The sequence below is a fragment of the Procambarus clarkii genome, chromosome 84, assembly GCF_040958095.1.
Source record: "Procambarus clarkii isolate CNS0578487 chromosome 84, FALCON_Pclarkii_2.0, whole genome shotgun sequence".
Classification (NCBI taxonomy): Eukaryota; Metazoa; Arthropoda; class Malacostraca; order Decapoda; family Cambaridae; genus Procambarus; species Procambarus clarkii.
In genome coordinates this window covers 11,120,120-11,143,809 of record NC_091233.1, presented here as the reverse complement: position 1 = coordinate 11,143,809, position 23,690 = coordinate 11,120,120, and the positions used below count along the sequence as shown (strand labels likewise).

The window sequence follows — 23,690 nt, the reverse complement described above, 5'->3', positions numbered from 1 at the left end:
GCACCCGCCAAACCCCCTGTTTATGAATGAAAAGCAGTTTACACACGACTCACAACTGCTGCCGTTCGAACATATCCGGAACAAGTGCTTCACTGACGAATTTTGTTCGAATCACAACGCTATAAATGCTTCACTCACGTACTACAAATACAAATAATCGCCAACAGAACCTAAACATCTAACCTAACCTATCCTATGCCTATATATACACAATATGCTAATATATTATAATATTAATTTATACTTGAGAAAATTCCCGTTTTGAATAAACAGCATGTTAAAATTTATGAATGCGTCTGTGGGGTTGACCGCTGAATGTAATGGACTTGAGTCGAGGACGGGTTGGACGTTCAAATACTTCTCAAACAAGTGCTTTGTTGACGACTTTTGTTCAAACCACAACGAGGTAAAAGCTACACCCACGTACTACAAACATATGTAATTGCCAACAGAACCTAACCGAACCTAACCATTGCCTAAATATGTAAATATATAACAAAATTAATTTATATATGAGGATTTCCTATTTTGAATGAACGGCAAGTTCAAATTCATGAATGCGTCTTTGGGAATCGAACGCTGGATGGAATGGACTTGGACTGTGAACGGGTTATCATAACTGCTTGATGAATCCTGGTGGATACAAATCACATCGTACAGAAGACAGTTTGACAACGAATTTTGAAACATACCTAACTTAACCCAACTGATCCCAATACAGGCTAATCTAAACTAATTCATCTTAGAATAAGCTACAATATTCACGGTTTTATCAAACAGAAAACGAGCTTCGTCCAGTCGGCTCGTGTCCGAAACGACTATACCCCATCCTGGGATAGCTTACAATAATAAGTTTCGATCTGGGAAAAACAAACCAAAAGAAAACAAAAAGAGGAGGAACTAAACCAAACTGACTAATTATTTAAACATGAATGAAGCAACCTGTAGGTCTAGACAATTTAATTTAGGGTTACTTAGATTTTATACATAAACGTTTCCAAAAGCCTCAAAACATTTTCATTGGCTGAGTTGAACAAAATGTTAAAATCTCCTAACTGAAACCATAGAGAATTATATTTTAACACTTTTCAAAATAATGGTTATCTATTTTCAGTGTTTAATTAAATCTTCAAGATTGTTTAAATAAAAGAGTGTGTCCTCCCACTCTTTTAGTTAATGTCCCAACACTAATTTTGCCTTCACTTTTTATGGATATCTAAGTTATCAAATCAGGATCAATAATCTATGTTAATACATATTCATTTTCCCTAAATTATTTACAGATTCATCTTTGTTAATTCTAATTCTTTTTTTCCTGTATTTAAAAAAGTATTGAACTCAAATACTATTTCAAGGTTAAACATTCCCTCCCTGCATCACTGAGTGTTAATATAATGTAATACTTCTGATAATTGTAATCTCAGTTATAATGAAAATAAATTTTAAAATTTCAACATGACGGTTTTTGAATATCAAGGATTTTTATACAGAAATCCTTTGTCAAATGATCTCACTTCTTAGGTCACATTCCCAGAGTATGGTCATTAAAATTATTTACATTATTTCACACAGAAAATCACAGTAACGTGATATACATCAATGAGAAAATCCATTAGGGCTGTGAGGCGACACGAACCCGTGACAAAATTATTGCCTGTCGCATTTTTACCACTGGATCACAGTCACTTGTTAAACGTCTTACCACCGGATTTTTAATCAAATCACAGTAAGTCTGGACTCCTAAAGCCAGTCCAAGTTTTACATTTGACCCACAAGCACTTGGGTGAAGGGTAAAGTAGTTCAACACCGTACGCCCCAACTTCAGATACGCAAAGAAAATCACACTATCGTCATATACATCAGAGAGAAAATCCATGCCTTGGATTGCCAATGAGAAAAATGCCTTGGTCGTTGGTTCGTATCCCCTCAAGGCCCCAGTGGATTTTTCCATTGATGTATATCACATTTGTGAGATTTTCTTAGTGTATCTGAAGTTAAGGCGTACGGTGATGAATTACTTTATCCTTCACATGAGTGCTTCGGGGGTCTTAGGTAAAACTTGGACTGGCTTCAGTAGGAGCTTCCAGACTTCCTGTGAGTTCAGTTAAAATCCGGTTGAAAGACTAGTAACCAGTCATCACTGGTACAGTGGTAAAGAATGCTGTTGGGATTGCCTTTGTCTCGGGTTCGCGTCACCTTACAGACCCAGTATTTGTTTTATTTAAATTTTTGCCCTGTAACGTTACAATAACTTTGAAAGAATAAAAATACTTTTTTTGAGAATGATGTAGTTTTTGTCCCTGTGTCAACCTATAGCATCAAATTTATTTATATTTATTTTTCAGAGTTATTCATAATTTTCTCTTGGAATTTATTGTGACGATTTTTTCATTCTTTGTAAAGTCAGAATATGGAGGTTGGCCCTCAAATTATAATCTACAGTGAAAAGATATAATAATTACGGTGTTGAATGCTTACCTTGGTCGTGTATATGTAAATAAATGCTTCTGAGCATCTCGATGTCGTCAAACATGGCCAAGTGTCCCCCCAGCAGGGTGCAGGTGCCCACAGCCTCCTCCCAGGACATGTGTTCCTGGGTGAGGAAGGTGAGACACATGTCTCCCACGGCAGTGAACGGTGCCTCACACGCCACCGCCTCCTTTGACTCTTTCATGAGAATTATTACAATATATTATTTTAGTTATGTTTGTGATATTAGCAAAACAAGTGTTTGTGTAACTGCCAGCATGAAGGCAGATCTTGGTGGCTTAATATTAAATTCGATTTACGCGTCGTTGAAAACACTAGGGGTCACAAGCGGGATTCCCAAAGGCTTCTCCTTTGGTGCTGTTATTAATGACATGTATAATTTTGTTACTGGTGTAAATATCAATGAAAGGATTTTGGATATAAAATAAGGCAATTTATAAATGCAAACGATATTCTGACAACTACAATAAATATATTCGTTCTATATTTGTCAGATAATTTAAAATGGGAAAAAGTCTTACTAGCTATCAATGCGGTAATATACATGTTAATAAGTCATTTTGCTAGAAGTATCTGTGGGGAAGCACTTAGTAACACTTAAGGCTATCCGTGGTCCAGTTGATAGAGCTACTGTGTCCCGCTGCTGGGGCCAGTGGTCGAGAGTCCTAATGCCCAAATGAATCAGGTGTAATGGGCGTGGCATGTTGAGCAGTGTCTTCTTTGTTGGCATCCTCGCGTTCCGGTCTTGTTCTTACTCTCATAGTGGGTAGAGTGAATAATTCCGTAAATTGGGAATTCCACTCTACCTACCATGAGTGAAATATGATGTTTATCTCACCTAACCTCTCTTTGGTGTAAATCCAATATGCCCTGTACTGTTTCATCACTTGAGAATGAACCATGTAGGTTCGAAACGTTGTGTAATTTTATAAGAAGTGAAATACATTCTACAGTTATTTATTTATTTTTCTTCACCTCGAACAAAAATGACTTTTGGAGAAATCCTCTTCCAATTAAACTAAGATGAGAGAGCACTAGTCAGAGGGACAGAAGCCCTATATGAAACATGTATAATTGAAAACCTGCTGCCAGTATACAGCAATATATATATATATATATATATATATATATATATATATATATATATATATATATATATATATATATTAGTATATTTTGGTAGCAGTCTTTCCTGTAGACATATATTATTAAATATGACCGAAAAAGTAAGATTAATAATTCTAACACGAATTTTCTCAATCTTTCGTACATTTCTTTTCACTGTTGGAGGTAATTCAAAAATCAATTCTCCAAAATTCATTTTTATTTCTAGTCTGACGCGACACGAGCGCGTTTCGTAAAACTTATTACATTTTCAAAGACTTTAGTTTACAAATACACAACTGAATAGAACTTACACATCTCCGATTTTTGTTTATATTTACATTTGAGTGAGGTGGATGGGGTGAGGTGGCATTAATAGGGTATTAATTTCATCAACACAAGACAGAACACGAAACAATGGGTATTGAAATGGAAGTGATTGTAGAAAGCCTATTGGTCCATATTTCTTGATGCTTCTATATTGGAGCGGAGTCTTGAGGTGGGTAGAATATAGTTGTGCATTAATTGGCTGTTGATTGCTGGTGTTGACTTTTTAATGTGTAGTGCCTCGCAAACGTCAAGCCGCCTGCTATCGCTGTATCTGTCGATGATTTCTGTGTTGTTTACTAGGATTTCGTTATGTTCTGGTCTGGTCCTTACTCTCATGGTGGGTAGAGTAAATAGTTCCGTGATTTGGGTGTTCATGGTTCCCTACCATGCCAACACAGAAGACATTGTTCAACATACAGGCCAATTACTCCTGATTAATCTTTGTATGTAGATAGGAGTTGCCTCGTATGGGCCAATAGGCCTTCCGCAGTTACCTTTATTCTTATGTTCTTATGTGCTTCACCCCCATTTATCCCTTATGTATCCCCCCATGTTTTTACCTTTATTGTCTTATCACCTGACCCAGTGCGGGTATAAATCAAACAGTTCTGAAAATTCTTTTCACTTGAGAATGAACCATGGAGGTTCGAAACGTTGTGCAAATTGTATAAATAAGTGTAATACATTCTATAGTAATTCACTTTTTTCTTCACCTTGAAATTACGAAAATGAATTTTGGAGAACTCCTCTTTCAGCTAAGCCCTGAAGCTAAGAAAACATTTAGAGGGATAGAAGTCCTAAATCAGAAGATAGTAAATACAGAATATGAGGTCATATTCAATGAGACATATATATATATATATATATATATATATGTCGTACCTAGTAGCCAGAACGCACTTCTCAGCCTACTATGCAAGGCCCAATTTGCCTAATAAGCCAAGTTTTCATGAATTAATTGTTTTTCGACTACCTAACCTACCTAACCTAACCTAACCTACCTTTTTTCGGCTACCTAACCTAACCTAACCTATAAAGATAGGTTAGGTTAGGTTAGGTAGGGTTGGTTAGGTTCGGTCATATATCTAGGTTAATTTTAACTGCAATAAAAAAAAATTGACCTCATACATAATGAAATGGGTAACTTTATCATTTCAAAAGAAAAATATTTGAGAAAATATATTAATTCAGGAAAACTTGGCTTATTAGGCAAATCGGGCCTTGCATAGTAGGCTGAGAAGTGCGTTCTGACTATTAGGTACGACATATATATATATATATATATATATATATATATATATATATATATATATATATATATAAAACTTTAGAACACTTTCCCACCAGGAGACTCGAACCCTAGCCAGCACAGAAGCCTTCCAGCAACTGGCATAACAGGTACGCCTTAACCTGCTCCACCACCTGCTCAGATCCTTAAAAGAGATGGTAATTTCGGAGTATTTATATACCCCAAAGATCACCACCTCCCAAGAGCACTAGAGCAAGAGAGGGGTCATTTATACGTTTATTTCATCAAGTCCCTGTTAATATGGGAGAACACTGTGTCTATGCTTAAGGCACAACTCTCCTAAACACGAGAGTGAAGTATACAACTTTAGAACACTTTCCCACCAGGAGACTCGAACCCTAGCCAGCACAGAAGCCTTCCAGCAACTGGCATAACAGGTACGCCTTAACCCGCTCCACCACCTGCTCAGACCCTTAAAAGAGATGGTAATTTCGGAGTATTTATATACCCCAAAGATCACCACCTCCCAAGAGCACTAGAGCAAGTGAGGGGTCATTTATACGTTTATTTCATCGAGTCCCTGTTAATATGGGAGAACACTGTGTCTATGCTTAAGGCACAACTCTCCTAAACACGAGAGTGAAGTATACAACTTTAGAACACTTTCCCACCAGGAGACTCGAACCCTAGCCAGCACAGAAGCCTTCCAGCAACTGGCATAACAGGTACGCCTTAACCCGCTCCACCACCTGCTCAGACCCTTAAAAGAGATGGTAATTTCGGAGCATTTATATACCCCAAAGATCACCACCTCCCAAGAGCACTAGAGCAAGTGAGGGGTCATTTATACGTTTATTTCATCAAGTCCCTGTTAATATGGGAGAACACTGTGTCTATGCTTAAGGCACAACTCTCCTAAACACGAGAGTGAAGTATACAACTTTAGAACACTTTCCCATCAGGAGACTCGAACCCTAGCCAGCACAGAAGCCTTCCAGCAACTGGCATAACAGGTACGCCTTAACCCGCTCCACCACCTGCTCAGACCCTTAAAAGAGATGGTAATTTCGGAGTATTTATATACCCCAAAGATCACCACCTCCCAAGAGCACTAGAGCAAGTGAGGGGTCATTTATACGTTTATTTCATCAAGTCCCTGTTAATATGGGAGAACACTGTGTCTATGCTTAAGGCACAACTCTCCTAAACACGAGAGTGAAGTATACAACTTTAGAACACTGCCATATATATATATATATATATATATATATATATATATATATATATATATATATATATATATATATATATATATATATATATGTGGTATTTGCCTAATAAGCCAAGTTTTCATGAATTAATTGTTTTTCGACTACCTAACCTACCTAACCTAACCAAACTTTTTTGGCTACCTAACCTAACCTAACCTATAAAGATAGGTTAGGTTAGGTTAGGTAGGGTTGGTTAGGTTCGGTCATATATCTGCGTTAATTTTAACTCCAATAAAAAAAATTGACCTCATACATAATCAAATGGGTAGCTTTATTATTTCATAAGAAAAAAATTGAGAAAATATATTAATTCAGGAAAACTTGGCTTATTTGGCAAATCGGGCCTTGCATAGTAGGCCGAGAAGTGCGTTCTGGCTACTAGGTACGACATATATATATATATATATATATATATATATATATATATATATATATATATATATATATATATATATATATATATTTATATATATATATATATATATATATATATATATATATATATATATATATATATGTCGTACCTAGTAGCCAGAACGCACTTCTCGGCCTACTATGCAAGGCCCGATTTGCCTAATAAGCCAAGTTTTCCTGAATTAATATATTTTCTCAAATTTTTTTCTTATGAAATGATAAAGCTACCCATTTTATTACGTATGAGGTCAATTTTTTTTTATTGGAGTTAAAATTAACGTAGATATATGACCGAACCTAACCAACCCTACCTAACCTAACCTAACCTATCTTTATAGGTTAGGTTAGGTTAGGTAGCCAAAAAAGTTAGGTTAGGTTAGGTTAGGTAGGTTAGGTAGTCGAAAAACAAATAATTCATGAAAACTTGGCTTATTAGTCAAATCGGGCCTTGCATAGTAGGCATAGAAGTGCGTTCTGGCTACTAGGTACGACATATATATATATATATATATATATATATATATTTATATATATATATATATATATATATATATATATATATATATACATATATATATCCAGCCTCATGAAAAAGGTCAATGACTCCCCCGGAACCATCCAAGCATGGCGCAACCTTCTCCTGTTTGGAAACATATGCCTAGCTGTCTGCAAGGAGAGACAAATCACTAGCTTCGTCTGTCATTATGGCTATAAATAGTTTTCCTAGAGAGGACAACTAGGCACCCCTCCCCACCCGTGCCAAAAACACCCACGGCAGGAAAGGTATCAACAGCAGAACCGAGGCATCCAAAATCAGAGCAACAGTCAGCAAGAAAATAGAAGAAGGCAACACAATAGGGGCGATCAGAGCCATCACCAGTGAAGACACAGTTGCCATCAGGGATGCCGATACAGCACAAGCCCTGAGGAAAAACACCCACCCAGAGCTCCTCATGACGACAGTGTTTCCCTAGTCTGTGTCACCAGAGCAGAACCCCTGTGTGTGCTCGAATCCATGGTGCATAAAGCAGCTTTATCCTTCCCACCAGGATCAGCAGTTGGGTTCACAGGACTAAGACCCAACCACATCAAACAAATGCTCAACCCTGCACTGGGAGACATTGCACAGGGCCTCCTGGTGGAACTAACTAGATTCGCCAACACATGTCTAGCTGGCAACTTACCAGAGACCATACGGCCTCTCTTTTTTGGCGCTACCCTCTGTGCCCTGAGGAAAAAAGATGGAGGAATCAGACCGATAGCTGTGGGCAATTCACTCCAGCGCCTCGTCGCTAAGGCTGCTGCTAGAGCAGTTAGTCAGGCAGCAGCCGACATTCTGAAGCCAAAACAGTTTGGGTTTGGCATTCCCCAAGGGTGTGGGGCAGGGGCTCATGCAGCTAGAGCCTACATTGCCAACATTACGGATGAAAAAGTCCTGATAAAGTTGGACTTCAAAAATGCTTTCAATATGGTTAGAAGGGATGCAGTACTCAGTGCAGTTCATCACCTTTTTCATTCCCTCTACCCGTTTGTAAACTCATGCTACAGCAAGAATCTAACTCTGCTTTTTGGGGAACATGAAATTGATTCACAAGAAGGTGTCCAACAGGGTGACCCCCTTGCTCCTTTTCTTTTCTACCTAGTCATCAAGGAAGTCACCGATAACATGTCCAGTGAGCTCAACATTTGGTTTTTGGACGATGGTACTCTAACCGGCTCCCCAGCCTCACTCTTGGACCACATAAGAATAATCCAGGAGAAAGGAGCAAGCCTAGGACTCACCCTGAACCCTTCTAAGTGCGAAATAACCTCCACCAACCAGCACATAATAGAGCAAATAAAGGTTGTTTTGCCTGACATTCATACAACCAACCCTGAGGACAGCACACTCCTAGGTGCTCCTCTTGGAAGGAATGCTATCGACGGGGTCCTTGGTAAAAAGAACACTAACCTGAAGAGGATGAACGAGAGGACTGAAGACATCGATGCTCATGATGCACTTTACTTCATCAACAGATGATTGTCCCTCGCCAGGCTGACCTACTTTCTAAGATGTTCGCCATCTTTCAACAATATTAAATTAGAAGAGTACGACAGCTTGCTGAAATCAACACTAGAAAAAGCCCTCAATCTTTCCCTTAGTGACTCACAGTGGAAACAGGCCTCCCTTCCTGTCAGACTCGAGGGCCTCGGCGTGCGCACAGCAACACAAATTGCTGTACCAGCGTTCCTGTCCTCTTCAGTGGGGTCTGACAACTTGGTGAAGGAAATCCTACCTGAGCACCTAGTTCAACAGGCAGGGCTGCATGATCCCAGCTTCACAGACTGCACAACCAAATGGGTCTCTCTCGCAGGACCAGCACCCCAACCACCGCCTTCTGAAGCCCATAAGCAATCTAGCTGGGATCGCCCCATTGCCGACCAAGAAGCTGCGACTTTGCTAGAAGCTGCGACAACACCACATGACACTACCCGACTTAGAGCTGTAGCAGCTCCCTATGCAGGTGATTTCCTATTAGCAACCCCAATGACAGCAACCGGCACCCGTCTCACACCGCAGGCCCTCCGAATTGCCGTAGCTCTCCGCCTCGCTGCTCCAATCCACACCGAATACAGGTGTATTTGCGGCGAGGCAGAGGCCGACAGATACGGATGGCATAGCCTTCTCTGCCAAAGGACAGGAGGATGGCATGTAAGACACGGCGAGGTCAATGACATTATTATGAGAAGCCTTACCACAGCCGGTTGTCCAGCAGAGAGAGAGCCCCGTTACCTAATGTCCCGCAACTCTGATGAGCCTGTCGGTCGCCCAGATGGAGTTACGGTGATCCCCTGGAAGAATGGTAGACAGTTGGTGTGGAACAACACTTGCGTTTCATCTTTAGCCAATACCTATGTTGACTTCATCGCTACACAAGCAGGAGGAGCTGCCAATCACCAGGAAGCGGCCAAGTCACGTAAATACAGAGACCTTGAGCACCACTACAATTTTGTCCCCATTGCCTCAGAGACACTTGGTGCCTGGGGTAAAAGTGCTGCTAGCTTTTTGACGGAGTTGGGGTCTAAGCTAATCGAAACAACTAGAGACCCTAGAGCTGCCAGTTTTCTTTTTCAGCGCCTTAGTTTGGCAATCCAGAGAGGAAATGCTCACTGCATCCATGGTTCCTGCCCGCCATCTGAGGAGCTGGAGGAGCTGTTCAACTTGTGACAAGCAGCCTTGTTCCCTGCATGTAATCAATATTGTAACTTTTTTTGTGTAATGACATTTTCAAATAAAGTTAGATAAATATAAACCCATACCAAAAGAATAGGGGAGGTAGGAGAAGAAAATATCAAAGTGTTCAGTGAGGATCCACAAGGTCTTCTCTGAGTACTCTTTATTTTCTTCTCCGAGGCTATGGGTCCCTACACTTGCACCAGAGGTGGTACCCCTTCTAGGTTTAATATATATATATATGTCGTACCTAGTAGCCAGAACGCACTTCTCGGCCTACTATGCAAGGCCCGATTTGCCTAATAAACCAAGTTTTCCTGAATTAATAAATTTTCTCTAATTTTTTTCTTATGAAATGGTAAAGCTACCCATTTCATTATGTATGAGTTCATTTTTTTTTATTGGAGTTTAAATTAGCGTAGATATATGACCGAACCTAACCAACCCTACCTAACCTAACCTAACCTATTTTTATAGGTTAGGTTAGGTAGCCGAAAAAGTTAGGTTAGGTTAGGTTAGGTAGGTTAGGTAGTCGAAAAACAATTAATTCATGAAAACTTGGCTTATTAGGCAAATTGGGCCTTGAATAATAGGCTGAGAAGTGCGTTCTGGCTACTAGGTACGACATATATATATATATATATATATATATATATATATATATATATATATATATATATATATATATATATATATATATATATATATATATATATATATATATGTCGTACCTAGTAGCCAGAACGCACTTCTCAGCCTACTATGCAAGGCCAGTTTTGCCTAATAAGCCAAGTTTTCATGAATTAATTGTTTTTCCACTATCTAACCTACCTAACCTAACCTAACCTAACTTTTTCGGCTATCTAACCTAACCTAACCTATAAAGATAGATTAGGTTAGGTTAGGTAGGGTTGGTTAGGTTCAGTCATAAATCTACGTTAATATAAACTCCAATAAAAAACAATTCACCTCATACATAATGAAATGGGTAGCTTTATCATTTCATAAGACAAAAATTAAAGAAAATATATTAATTCAGGAAAACTTGTCTTATTAGGCAAATCGGGCCTTGCATAGTAGGCTGAGAAGTGCGTTCTGGCTACTAGGTACGACATATATATATATATATATATATATATATATATATATATATATATATATATATATATATATATATATTTATATATATATATATATATATATATATATATATATATATATATATATATATATATATATATATATATATATATATATATATATATATATATATATATCAGTTGTACCTAGTAGCCAGAACGTCGTACTCGGCCTACTATGCAAGGCTCGATTTGCCTAATAATCCAAGTTTTCCTGAATTAATATATTTTCTCTAATTTTTTTCTTATGAAATAATAGAGCTACCCATTTCATTATGTATGAGTTCATTTTTTTTATTGGAGTTTAAATTAGCGTAGATATATGACCGAACCTAACCAACCCTACCTAACCTAACCTAAAATATCTTTATAGGTTAGGTTAGGTAGCCGAAAAAGTTAGGTTATCTTCTTGAGGTTATCTTGAGATGATTTCGGGGCTTTAGTGACCCCGCGGCCCGGTCCTCGACCAGGCCTCCACCCCCAGGAAGCAGCCCGTGACAGCTGACTAACTCCCAGGTACCTATTTACTGCTAGGTAACAGGGGCATTCAGGGTGAAAGAAACTTTGCCCATTTGTTTCTGCCTCGTGCGGGAATCGAACCCGCGCCACAGAATTACGAGTCCTGCGCGCTATCCACCAGGCTACGAGGCCCCTACGAGGTTAGGTTAGGTAGGTTAGGTCGTCGAAAAACAATTAGTTCATGAAAACTTGGCTTATTAGGCAAATCGGGCCTTGCATAGTAGGCTGAGAAGTGCGTTCTGGCTACTAGGTATATATATATATATATATATATATATATATATATATATATATATATATATATATATATATGAATGAAAACTCACACCCCAGAAGTGACTCGAACCCATACTCCCAGAAGCAACGCAACTGGTAACTACAGGGCGCCTTAATCCGCTTGACCATCACGGCCGTCAAAAGGAAGTGATAGCCGAGGCTATTTGAGCCACTTCCCCGACGGCAACTCGGATGGTAATCTTGGGCATAGCATTTCACCAAATCACCTCATTCTTTGGGGCACACGTGAGGAACACAAATGCGAACAAGCCTGAATGGTCCCCAGGACTATATGCGAATGAAAACTCACACCCCAGAAGTGACTCGAACCCATACTCCCAGAAGCAACGCAACTGGTAACTACAGGGCGCCTTAATCCGCTTGACCATCACGGCCGTCAAAAGGAAGTGATAGCCGAGGCTATTTGAGCCACTTCCCCGACGGCAACTCGGATGGTAATCTTGGGCATAGCATTTCACCAAATCACCTCATTCTTTGGGGCACACGTGAGGAACACAAATGCGAACAAGCCTGAATGGTCCCCAGGACTATATGCGAATGAAAACTCACACCCCAGAAGTGACTCGAACCCATACTCCCAGAAGCAACGCAACTGGTAACTACAGGGCGCCTTAATCCGCTTGACCATCACGGCCGTCAAAAGGAAGTGATAGCCGAGACTATTTGAGCCACTTCCCCGACGGCAACTCGGATGGTAATCTTGGGCATAGCATTTCACCAAATCACCTCATTCTTTGGGGCACACGTGAGGAACACAAATGCGAACAAGCCTGAATGGTCCCCAGGACTATATGCGAATGAAAACTCACACCCCAGAAGTGACTCGAACCCATACTCCCAGAAGCAACGCAACTGGTAACTACAGGGCGCCTTAATCCGCTTGACCATCACGGCCGTCAAAAGGAAGTGATAGCCGAGGCTATTTGAGCCACTTCCCCGACGGCAACTCGGATGGTAATCTTGGGCATAGCATTTCACCAAATCACCTCATTCTTTGGGGCACACGTGAGGAACACAAATGCGAACAAGCCTGAATGGTCCCCAGGACTATATGCGAATGAAAACTCACACCCCAGAAGTGACTCGAACCCATACTCCCAGAAGCAACGCAACTGGTAACTACAGGGCGCCTTAATCCGCTTGACCATCACGGCCGTCAAAAGGAAGTGATAGCCGAGGCTATTTGAGCCACTTCCCCGACGGCAACTCGGATGGTAATCTTGGGCATAGCATTTCACCAAATCACCTCATTCTTTGGGGCACACGTGAGGAACACAAATGCGAACAAGCCTGAATGGTCCCCAGGACTATATGCGAATGAAAACTCACACCCCAGAAGTGACTCGAACCCATACTCCCAGAAGCAACGCAACTGGTAACTACAGGGCGCCTTAATCCGCTTGACCATCACGGCCGTCAAAAGGAAGTGATAGCCGAGGCTATTTGAGCCACTTCCCCGACGGCAACTCGGATGGTAATCTTGGGCATAGCATTTCACCAAATCACCTCATTCTTTGGGGCACACGTGAGGAACACAAATGCGAACAAGCCTGAATGGTCCCCAGGACTATATGCGAATGAAAACTCACACCCCAGAAGTGACTCGAACCCATACTCCCAGAAGCAACGCAACTGGTAACTACAGGGCGCCTTAATCCGCTTGACCATCACGGCCGTCAAAAGGAAGTGATAGCCGAGGCTATTTGAGCCACTTCCCCGACGGCAACTCGGATGGTAATCTTGGGCATAGCATTTCACCAAATCACCTCATTCTTTGGGGCACACGTGAGGAACACAAATGCGAACAAGCCTGAATGGTCCCCAGGACTATATGCGAATGAAAACTCACACCCCAGAAGTGACTCGAACCCATACTCCCAGAAGCAACGCAACTGGTAACTACAGGGCGCCTTAATCCGCTTGACCATCACGGCCGTCAAAAGGAAGTGATAGCCGAGGCTATTTGAGCCACTTCCCCGACGGCAACTCGGATGGTAATCTTGGGCATAGCATTTCACCAAATCACCTCATTCTTTGGGGCACACGTGAGGAACACAAATGCGAACAAGCCTGAATGGTCCCCAGGACTATATGCGAATGAAAACTCACACCCCAGAAGTGACTCGAACCCATACTCCCAGAAGCAACGCAACTGGTAACTACAGGGCGCCTTAATCCGCTTGACCATCACGGCCGTCAAAAGAAAGTGATAGCCGAGGCTATTTGAGCCACTTCCCCGAAGGCAACTCGGATGGTAATCTTGGGCATAGCAGCGGATTAAGGCGCCCTGTAGTTACCAGTTGCGTTGCTTCTGGGAGTATGGGTTCGAGTCACTTCTGGGGTGTGAGTTTTCATTCGCATATAGTCCTGGGGACCATTCAGGCTTGTTCGCATTTGTGTTCCTCACGTGTGCCCCAAAGAATGAGGTGATTTGGTGAAATGCTATGCCCAAGATTACCATCCGAGTTGCCGTCGGGGAAGTGGCTCAAATAGCCTCGGCTATCACTTCCTTTTGACGGCCGTGATGGTCAAGCGGATTAAGGCACCCTGTAGTTACCAGTTGCGTTGCTTCTGGGAGTATGGGTTCGAGTCACTTCTGGGGTGTGAGTTTTCATTCGCATATAGTCCTGGGGACCATTCAGGCTTGTTCGCATTTGTGTTCCTCACGTGTGCCCCAAAGAATGAGGTGATTTGGTGAAATGCTATGCCCAAGATTACCATCCGAGTTGCCGTCGGGGAAGTGGCTCAAATAGCCTCGGCTATCACTTCCTTTTGACGGCCGTGATGGTCAAGCGGATTAAGGCGCCCTGTAGTTACCAGTTGCGTTGCTTCTGGGAGTATGGGTTCGAGTCACTTCTGGGGTGTGAGTTTTCATTCGCATATAGTCCTGGGGACCATTCAGGCTTGTTCGCATTTGTGTTCCTCACGTGTGCCCCAAAGAATGAGGTGATTTGGTGAAATGCTATGCCCAAGATTACCATCCGAGTTGCCGTCGGGGAAGTGGCTCAAATAGCCTCGGCTATCACTTCCTTTTGACGGCCGTGATGGTCAAGCGGATTAAGGCGCCCTGTAGTTACCAGTTGCGTTGCTTCTGGGAGTATGGGTTCGAGTCACTTCTGGGGTGTGAGTTTTCATTCGCATATAGTCCTGGGGACCATTCAGGCTTGTTCGCATTTGTGTTCCTCACGTGTGCCCCAAAGAATGAGGTGATTTGGTGAAATGCTATGCCCAAGATTACCATCCGAGTTGCCGTCGGGGAAGTGGCTCAAATAGCCTCGGCTATCACTTCCTTTTGACGGCCGTGATGGTCAAGCGGATTAAGGCGCCCTGTAGTTACCAGTTGCGTTGCTTCTGGGAGTATGGGTTCGAGTCACTTCTGGGGTGTGAGTTTTCATTCGCATATAGTCCTGGGGACCATTCAGGCTTGTTCGCATTTGTGTTCCTCACGTGTGCCCCAAAGAATGAGGTGATTTGGTGAAATGCTATGCCCAAGATTACCATCCGAGTTGCCGTCGGGGAAGTGGCTCAAATAGCCTCGGCTATCACTTCCTTTTGACGGCCGTGATGGTCAAGCGGATTAAGGCGCCCTGTAGTTACCAGTTGCGTTGCTTCTGGGAGTATGGGTTCGAGTCACTTCTGGGGTGTGAGTTTTCATTCGCATATAGTCCTGGGGACCATTCAGGCTTGTTCGCATTTGTGTTCCTCACGTGTGCCCCAAAGAATGAGGTGATTTGGTGAAATGCTATGCCCAAGATTACCATCCGAGTTGCCGTCGGGGAAGTGGCTCAAATAGCCTCGGCTATCACTTCCTTTTGACGGCCGTGATGGTCAAGCGGATTAAGGCGCCCTGTAGTTACCAGTTGCGTTGCTTCTGGGAGTATGGGTTCGAGTCACTTCTGGGGTGTGAGTTTTCATTCGCATATAGTCCTGGGGACCATTCAGGCTTGTTCGCATTTGTGTTCCTCACGTGTGCCCCAAAGAATGAGGTGATTTGGTGAAATGCTATGCCCAAGATTACCATCCGAGTTGCCGTCGGGGAAGTGGCTCAAATAGCCTCGGCTATCACTTCCTTTTGACGGCCGTGATGGTCAAGCGGATTAAGGCGCCCTGTAGTTACCAGTTGCGTTGCTTCTGGGAGTATGGGTTCGAGTCACTTCTGGGGTGTGAGTTTTCATTCGCATATAGTCCTGGGGACCATTCAGGCTTGTTCGCATTTGTGTTCCTCACGTGTGCCCCAAAGAATGAGGTGATTTGGTGAAATGCTATGCCCAAGATTACCATCCGAGTTGCCGTCGGGGAAGTGGCTCAAATAGCCTCGGCTATCACTTCCTTTTGACGGCCGTGATGGTCAAGCGGATTAAGGCGCCCTGTAGTTACCAGTTGCGTTGCTTCTGGGAGTATGGGTTCGAGTCACTTCTGGGGTGTGAGTTTTCATTCGCATATAGTCCTGGGGACCATTCAGGCTTGTTCGCATTTGTGTTCCTCACGTGTGCCCCAAAGAATGAGGTGATTTGGTGAAATGCTATGCCCAAGATTACCATCCGAGTTGCCGTCGGGGAAGTGGCTCAAATAGCCTCGGCTATCACTTCCTTTTGACGGCCGTGATGGTCAAGCGGATTAAGGCGCCCTGTAGTTACCAGTTGCGTTGCTTCTGGGAGTATGGGTTCGAGTCACTTCTGGGGTGTGAGTTTTCATTCGCATATAGTCCTGGGGACCATTCAGGCTTGTTCGCATTTGTGTTCCTCACGTGTGCCCCAAAGAATGAGGTGATTTGGTGAAATGCTATGCCCAAGATTACCATCCGAGTTGCCGTCGGGGAAGTGGCTCAAATAGCCTCGGCTATCACTTCCTTTTGACGGCCGTGGTGGTCAAGCGGATTAAGGCGCCCTGTAGTTACCAGTTGCGTTGCTTCTGGGAGTATGGGTTCGAGTCACTTCTGGGGTGTGAGTTTTCATTCGCATATAGTCCTGGGGACCATTCAGGCTTGTTCGCATTTGTGTTCCTCACGTGTGCCCCAAAGAATGAGGTGATTTGGTGAAATGCTATGCCCAAGATTACCATCCGAGTTGCCGTCGGGGAAGTGGCTCAAATAGCCTCGGCTATCACTTCCTTTTGACGGCCGTGATGGTCAAGCGGATTAAGGCGCCCTGTAGTTACCAGTTGCGTTGCTTCTGGGAGTATGGGTTCGAGTCACTTCTGGGGTGTGAGTTTTCATTCGCATATAGTCCTGGGGACCATTCAGGCTTGTTCGCATTTGTGTTCCTCACGTGTGCCCCAAAGAATGAGGTGATTTGGTGAAATGCTATGCCCAAGATTACCATCCGAGTTGCCGTCGGGGAAGTGGCTCAAATAGCCTCGGCTATCACTTCCTTTTGACGGCCGTGATGGTCAAGCGGATTAAGGCGCCCTGTAGTTACCAGTTGCGTTGCTTCTGGGAGTATGGGTTCGAGTCACTTCTGGGGTGTGAGTTTTCATTCGCATATAGTCCTGGGGACCATTCAGGCTTGTTCGCATTTGTGTTCCTCACGTGTGCCCCAAAGAATGAGGTGATTTGGTGAAATGCTATGCCCAAGATTACCATCCGAGTTGCCGTCGGGGAAGTGGCTCAAATAGCCTCGGCTATCACTTCCTTTTGACGGCCGTGATGGTCAAGCGGATTAAGGCGCCCTGTAGTTACCAGTTGCGTTGCTTCTGGGAGTATGGGTTCGAGTCACTTCTGGGGTGTGAGTTTTCATTCGCATATAGTCCTGGGGACCATTCAGGCTTGTTCGCATTTGTGTTCCTCACGTGTGCCCCAAAGAATGAGGTGATTTGGTGAAATGCTATGCCCAAGATTACCATCCGAGTTGCCGTCGGGGAAGTGGCTCAAATAGCCTCGGCTATCACTTCCTTTTGACGGCCGTGATGGTCAAGCGGATTAAGGCGCCCTGTAGTTACCAGTTGCGTTGCTTCTGGGAGTATGGGTTCGAGTCACTTCTGGGGTGTGAGTTTTCATTCGCATATAGTCCTGGGGACCATTCAGGCTTGTTCGCATTTGTGTTCCTCACGTGTGCCCCAAAGAATGAGGTGATTTGGTGAAATGCTATGCCCAAGATTACCATCCGAGTTGCCGTCGGGGAAGTGGCTCAAATAGCCTCGGCTATCACTTCCTTTTGACGGCCGTGGTGGTCAAGCGGATTAAGGCGCCCTGTAGTTACCAGTTGCGTTGCTTCTGGGAGTATGGGTTCGAGTCACTTCTGGGGTGTGAGTTTTCATTCGCATATAGTCCTGGGGACCATTCAGGCTTGTTCGCATTTGTGTTCCTCACGTGTGCCCCAAAGAATGAGGTGATTTGGTGAAATGCTATGCCCAAGATTACCATCCGAGTTGCCGTCGGGGAAGTGGCTCAAATAGCCTCGGCTATCACTTCCTTTTGACGGCCGTGATGGTCAAGCGGATTAAGGCGCCCTGTAGTTACCAGTTGCGTTGCTTCTGGGAGTATGGGTTCGAGTCACTTCTGGGGTGTGAGTTTTCATTCGCATATAGTCCTGGGGACCATTCAGGCTTGTTCGCATTTGTGTTCCTCACGTGTGCCCCAAAGAATGAGGTGATTTGGTGAAATGCTATGCCCAAGATTACCATCCGAGTTGCCGTCGGGGAAGTGGCTCAAATAGCCTCGGCTATCACTTCCTTTTGACGGCCGTGATGGTCAAGCGGATTAAGGCGCCCTGTAGTTACCAGTTGCGTTGCTTCTGGGAGTATGGGTTCGAGTCACTTCTGGGGTGTGAGTTTTCATTCGCATATAGTCCTGGGGACCATTCAGGCTTGTTCGCATTTGTGTTCCTCACGTGTGCCCCAAAGAATGAGGTGATTTGGTGAAATGCTATGCCCAAGATTACCATCCGAGTTGCCGTCGGGGAAGTGGCTCAAATAGCCTCGGCTATCACTTCCTTTTGACGGCCGTGATGGTCAAGCGGATTAAGGCGCCCTGTAGTTACCAGTTGCGTTGCTTCTGGGAGTATGGGTTCGAGTCACTTCTGGGGTGTGAGTTTTCATTCGCATATAGTCCTGGGGACCATTCAGGCTTGTTCGCATTTGTGTTCCTCACGTGTGCCCCAAAGAATGAGGTGATTTGGTGAAATGCTATGCCCAAGATTACCATCCGAGTTGCCGTCGGGGAAGTGGCTCAAATAGCCTCGGCTATCACTTCCTTTTGACGGCCGTGGTGGTCAAGCGGATTAAGGCGCCCTGTAGTTACCAGTTGCGTTGCTTCTGGGAGTATGGGTTCGAGTCACTTCTGGGGTGTGAGTTTTCATTCGCATATAGTCCTGGGGACCATTCAGGCTTGTTCGCATTTGTGTTCCTCACGTGTGCCCCAAAGAATGAGGTGATTTGGTGAAATGCTATGCCCAAGATTACCATCCGAGTTGCCGTCGGGGAAGTGGCTCAAATAGCCTCGGCTATCACTTCCTTTTGACGGCCGTGATGGTCAAGCGGATTAAGGCGCCCTGTAGTTACCAGTTGCGTTGCTTCTGGGAGTATGGGTTCGAGTCACTTCTGGGGTGTGAGTTTTCATTCGCATATAGTCCTGGGGACCATTCAGGCTTGTTCGCATTTGTGTTCCTCACGTGTGCCCCAAAGAATGAGGTGATTTGGTGAAATGCTATGCCCAAGATTACCATCCGAGTTGCCGTCGGGGAAGTGGCTCAAATAGCCTCGGCTATCACTTCCTTTTGACGGCCGTGATGGTCAAGCGGATTAAGGCGCCCTGTAGTTACCAGTTGCGTTGCTTCTGGGAGTATGGGTTCGAGTCACTTCTGGGGTGTGAGTTTTCATTCGCATATAGTCCTGGGGACCATTCAGGCTTGTTCGCATTTGTGTTCCTCACGTGTGCCCCAAAGAATGAGGTGATTTGGTGAAATGCTATGCCCAAGATTACCATCCGAGTTGCCGTCGGGGAAGTGGCTCAAATAGCCTCGGCTATCACTTCCTTTTGACGGCCGTGATGGTCAAGCGGATTAAGGCGCCCTGTAGTTACCAGTTGCGTTGCTTCTGGGAGTATGGGTTCGAGTCACTTCTGGGGTGTGAGTTTTCATTCGCATATAGTCCTGGGGACCATTCAGGCTTGTTCGCATATATATATATATATATATATATATATATATATATATATATATATATATATATATATATATATATATATATATATATATGTCGTACCTAGTAGCCAGAACGCACTTCTCAGCCTACTATGCAAGGCCCGATTTGCCTAATAAGCCAAGTTTTCATGAATTAATTGTTTTTCGACTACCTAACCTACCTAACCTAACCTAACCTAACTTTTTCGGCTACCTAACCTAACCTAACCTATAAAAATAGGTTAGGTTAGGTTAGGTTGGGTTGGTTAGGTTCGGTCATATATCTACGTTAATTTTAACTCCAATAAAAAAAAATTGCCCTCGTACATAATGAAATGGCTAGCTTTATCATTTCTAAAGAAAAAAATTAGAGAAAATATATTAATTCAGGAAAACTTGGCTTATTAGGCAAATCGGGCCTTGCATAGTAGGCCGAGAAGTGCGTTCTGGCTACTAGGTACGACATATATATATATATGTATATATATATATATATATATATATATATATATATATATATATATATATATATATATATATATATACATATATATATATATATATATATATATATATATATATATATATATATATATATATATATAAAGGTAAGATTAATAATTATAACACGAATCTTCTCAATATTTCTTATGTTTTTCTTCACTGTCGATGGTAATAAAAATAACAATTCTCCGAAATTCATTTTTTAATTGTCTGACGCCTGAACGCGTTTCGTAATTCGTATTACATTTTCAAAGACTTAATTTACACAAATTCTTCGTACATATACTCTATTGAATGAGGTGATATGGAACAAAAGTTTTGGGTGAGGTGACAAACACAAGACAGAACACTGCAGAGGAGGCCTCCACACTGCAGTCTACACCAAAGAAACAAACATAGGAATGTGCCTCAATGCCAATAGTGGCTGCCCAGAGAGGTACAAGAGGAGTGTTGTCAATGCTTACGTCGACCGTGCTCTAAGCCACAGCTCAGGATGGAAAGAAGTCGATGAAGAACTCTGTAGGGTAAGGCAAGTCCTAGTCAACAACGGCTTCTCAAACGGTTTCGTTGAAGACATCATAAAAAGAAAGGTAAAACGCCATGCAACCTCTGAAGAGTCAACCAACACAACACTTGTGCCCCCAATTAAACTATTTTACAGGAACTTTTTTTTGACGGCTCATAAAACGGAGGAAAGGGTCTTGAAAGATATTGTTGAAAGGAACGTCATTCCTTCAGACAAAAATCAGAAAATACAATTGATAATTTATTATAAAACCAAAATAACGGCCAATCTATTCATGAAAAACTCGCCAGACACAAAGCAGAAAGCTTTGAAGGAGACCAACGTCGTCTATGCCTTTAAATGCCCACTTGGGGACTGTAAGCCTCAAAGAACTCATTTTTTTTTTATTTTTTTTATTATTATTTTCTACCACAGACGTGGCCATACATTTACAATGCTAACCAGAATATATACATTTTCTTCTGTCCTCCATGGACAGGGTTAGAGACCAGTTAAACATATAGTTCAGGGATTTATTGAACAACCACAGAAGGTGATACGGTACTTTTTAAATGCTAAGCTAACCTACATACGTAAATACATAGATACACAGATTTACGTATGCCCTACATAAAGTGTTCGAAGTGTCATTAATGTGCTTTTACAAAGGTGAAATGCAATTCTGATCAGCTTCCATATGTACTTTATACACATACATATACATACACACACACATATATACGTACATATACAAATATACATGCATATATACACACACACATGCAGTCACATACATTTGTCTCTTTTTACTCTGACAGGGTGAGATAGCTGACAGAGAAACTAGTGTGCAATTAATCACTTAATCACTGAAGGTGATTAAGGTGCTTTTACAAGCTCAGGTTATATAGTTACATCCTATACATACATTGAATAAATGATACATTACATGGTCAGTCTTGGATACAAGTCCAATATATCATCTAGTCAGTATATAGGCAAGAACTCAGGATATAGGCAAGACAACAACGTCTCTTTCTAGGCGACCAACAATGCATAAATAACAGGGAGCCATCAAGGAACACATAATCTCTTCTCACAACCAGACCATCACCATAGAAATCTTAACAAACAACACTGAAATCATCGATAGGTACGGCGATAGCAGGCGGCTAGACATCAGCGAGACGCTACACATCAAAAAGTCAACACCAGCAATCAACAGCCAATTAATGCACAGCTATATTCTACCTACTTCAAGACCCCGAACCAATATGGAAGCAGCGAGAGGAAGTATGCGCCAATAGACCTTCTGCAGTTACTTCCATTCATATGTTCACTTATCCAATTTATACCCATTGTTTCGTGTTCTGTCTTGTGTTTGTCACCTCACCCAAAACTTTTGTACCATATCACCTCATCCAATAGAGTATAAGTACGAAGAATTTGTGTGTAAATTAAGTCTTTGAAAATATAATACGAATTACGAAACGCATTCAGGCGTCAGACCATTAATAAATGAATTTCGGAAAATTGTTATTTTTATTACCACCGACAGTGAAGAAAAACATAAGAAATATTGAGAAGATTCGTGTTAGAATTATTAATCTAACCTTTTTAAATATATATATATATATATATATATATATATATATATATATAGATATATATATGTCGTACCTAGTAGCCAGAACGCACTTCTCAGCCTACTATGCAAGTGCCGGCGGTGGGGTGGTTCAAATAGCTTCGGCTATCACCTCATTTTGTCCGGTCGTGATGGTCAAGTGGATTAAGGCGTCTTGTACATACCAGTTGCGTTGCTCCTGGGAGTATGGGTTCGAGTCACTTCTGGGGTGTGAGTTTTCAGTTGCATATTGTCCTGGGGACCATTCAGGCTTGTTCGCATTTGTGTTCCTCACGTGTGCCCCAAAGAATGAGGTGATTTGGTAAAATGCTATGCCCAAGATTACTATCCGAGTGCCGGCGGTGGGGTGGTTCAAATAGCTTCGGCTATCACCTCATTTTGTCCGGTCGTGATGGTCAAGTGGATTAAGGCGTCTTGTACATACCAGTTGCGTTGCTCCTGGGAGTATGGGTTCGAGTCACTTCTGGGGTGTGAGTTTTCAGTTGCATATTGTCCTGGGGACCATTCAGGCTTGTTCGCATATATATGTGTATATATATATATATATATATATATATATATATATATATATATATATATATATATATATATATATATATGTATTGTTTTCAGTTTGTTACGATAATCTCCTTCAAGAGAGATTTGGCCTGCTCTTTCCTATCATCATGTTACTTCAGTACATCTACAACATGTAGATACTACAAGCAAGTGTAGTACGTATTGAGTAAAATACGTTTCTGCCACACGCATACGTATCCGACACTCGCTCTCCACCTCCCCCTCCACCTTCGTTGATCACCAAACCACCACTTCCAGCCAGCACGCGTCCCATTGGTGGATCGTCGTTTGCACTCCACTTCAGCGCCATCTACATAGCCGATGACTGAGCGTGTAC

The 23,690-nt window shown here is 42.5% G+C and overlaps 1 protein-coding gene across 1 annotated transcript in view; it reads right to left on the bottom strand.

Annotated features, from left to right (window-relative positions):
- Window positions 1-23,690, bottom strand: part of LOC123774867 (macrophage mannose receptor 1) — a 94,366-nt gene that overhangs the window by 32,662 nt on the left and 38,014 nt on the right. The window contains exon 5 of the mRNA XM_069316544.1: window positions 2,479-2,667. Within this exon, the coding sequence (XP_069172645.1) occupies window positions 2,479-2,667 (189 nt within the window). The remainder of the gene's footprint in view (window positions 1-2,478; window positions 2,668-23,690) is intronic.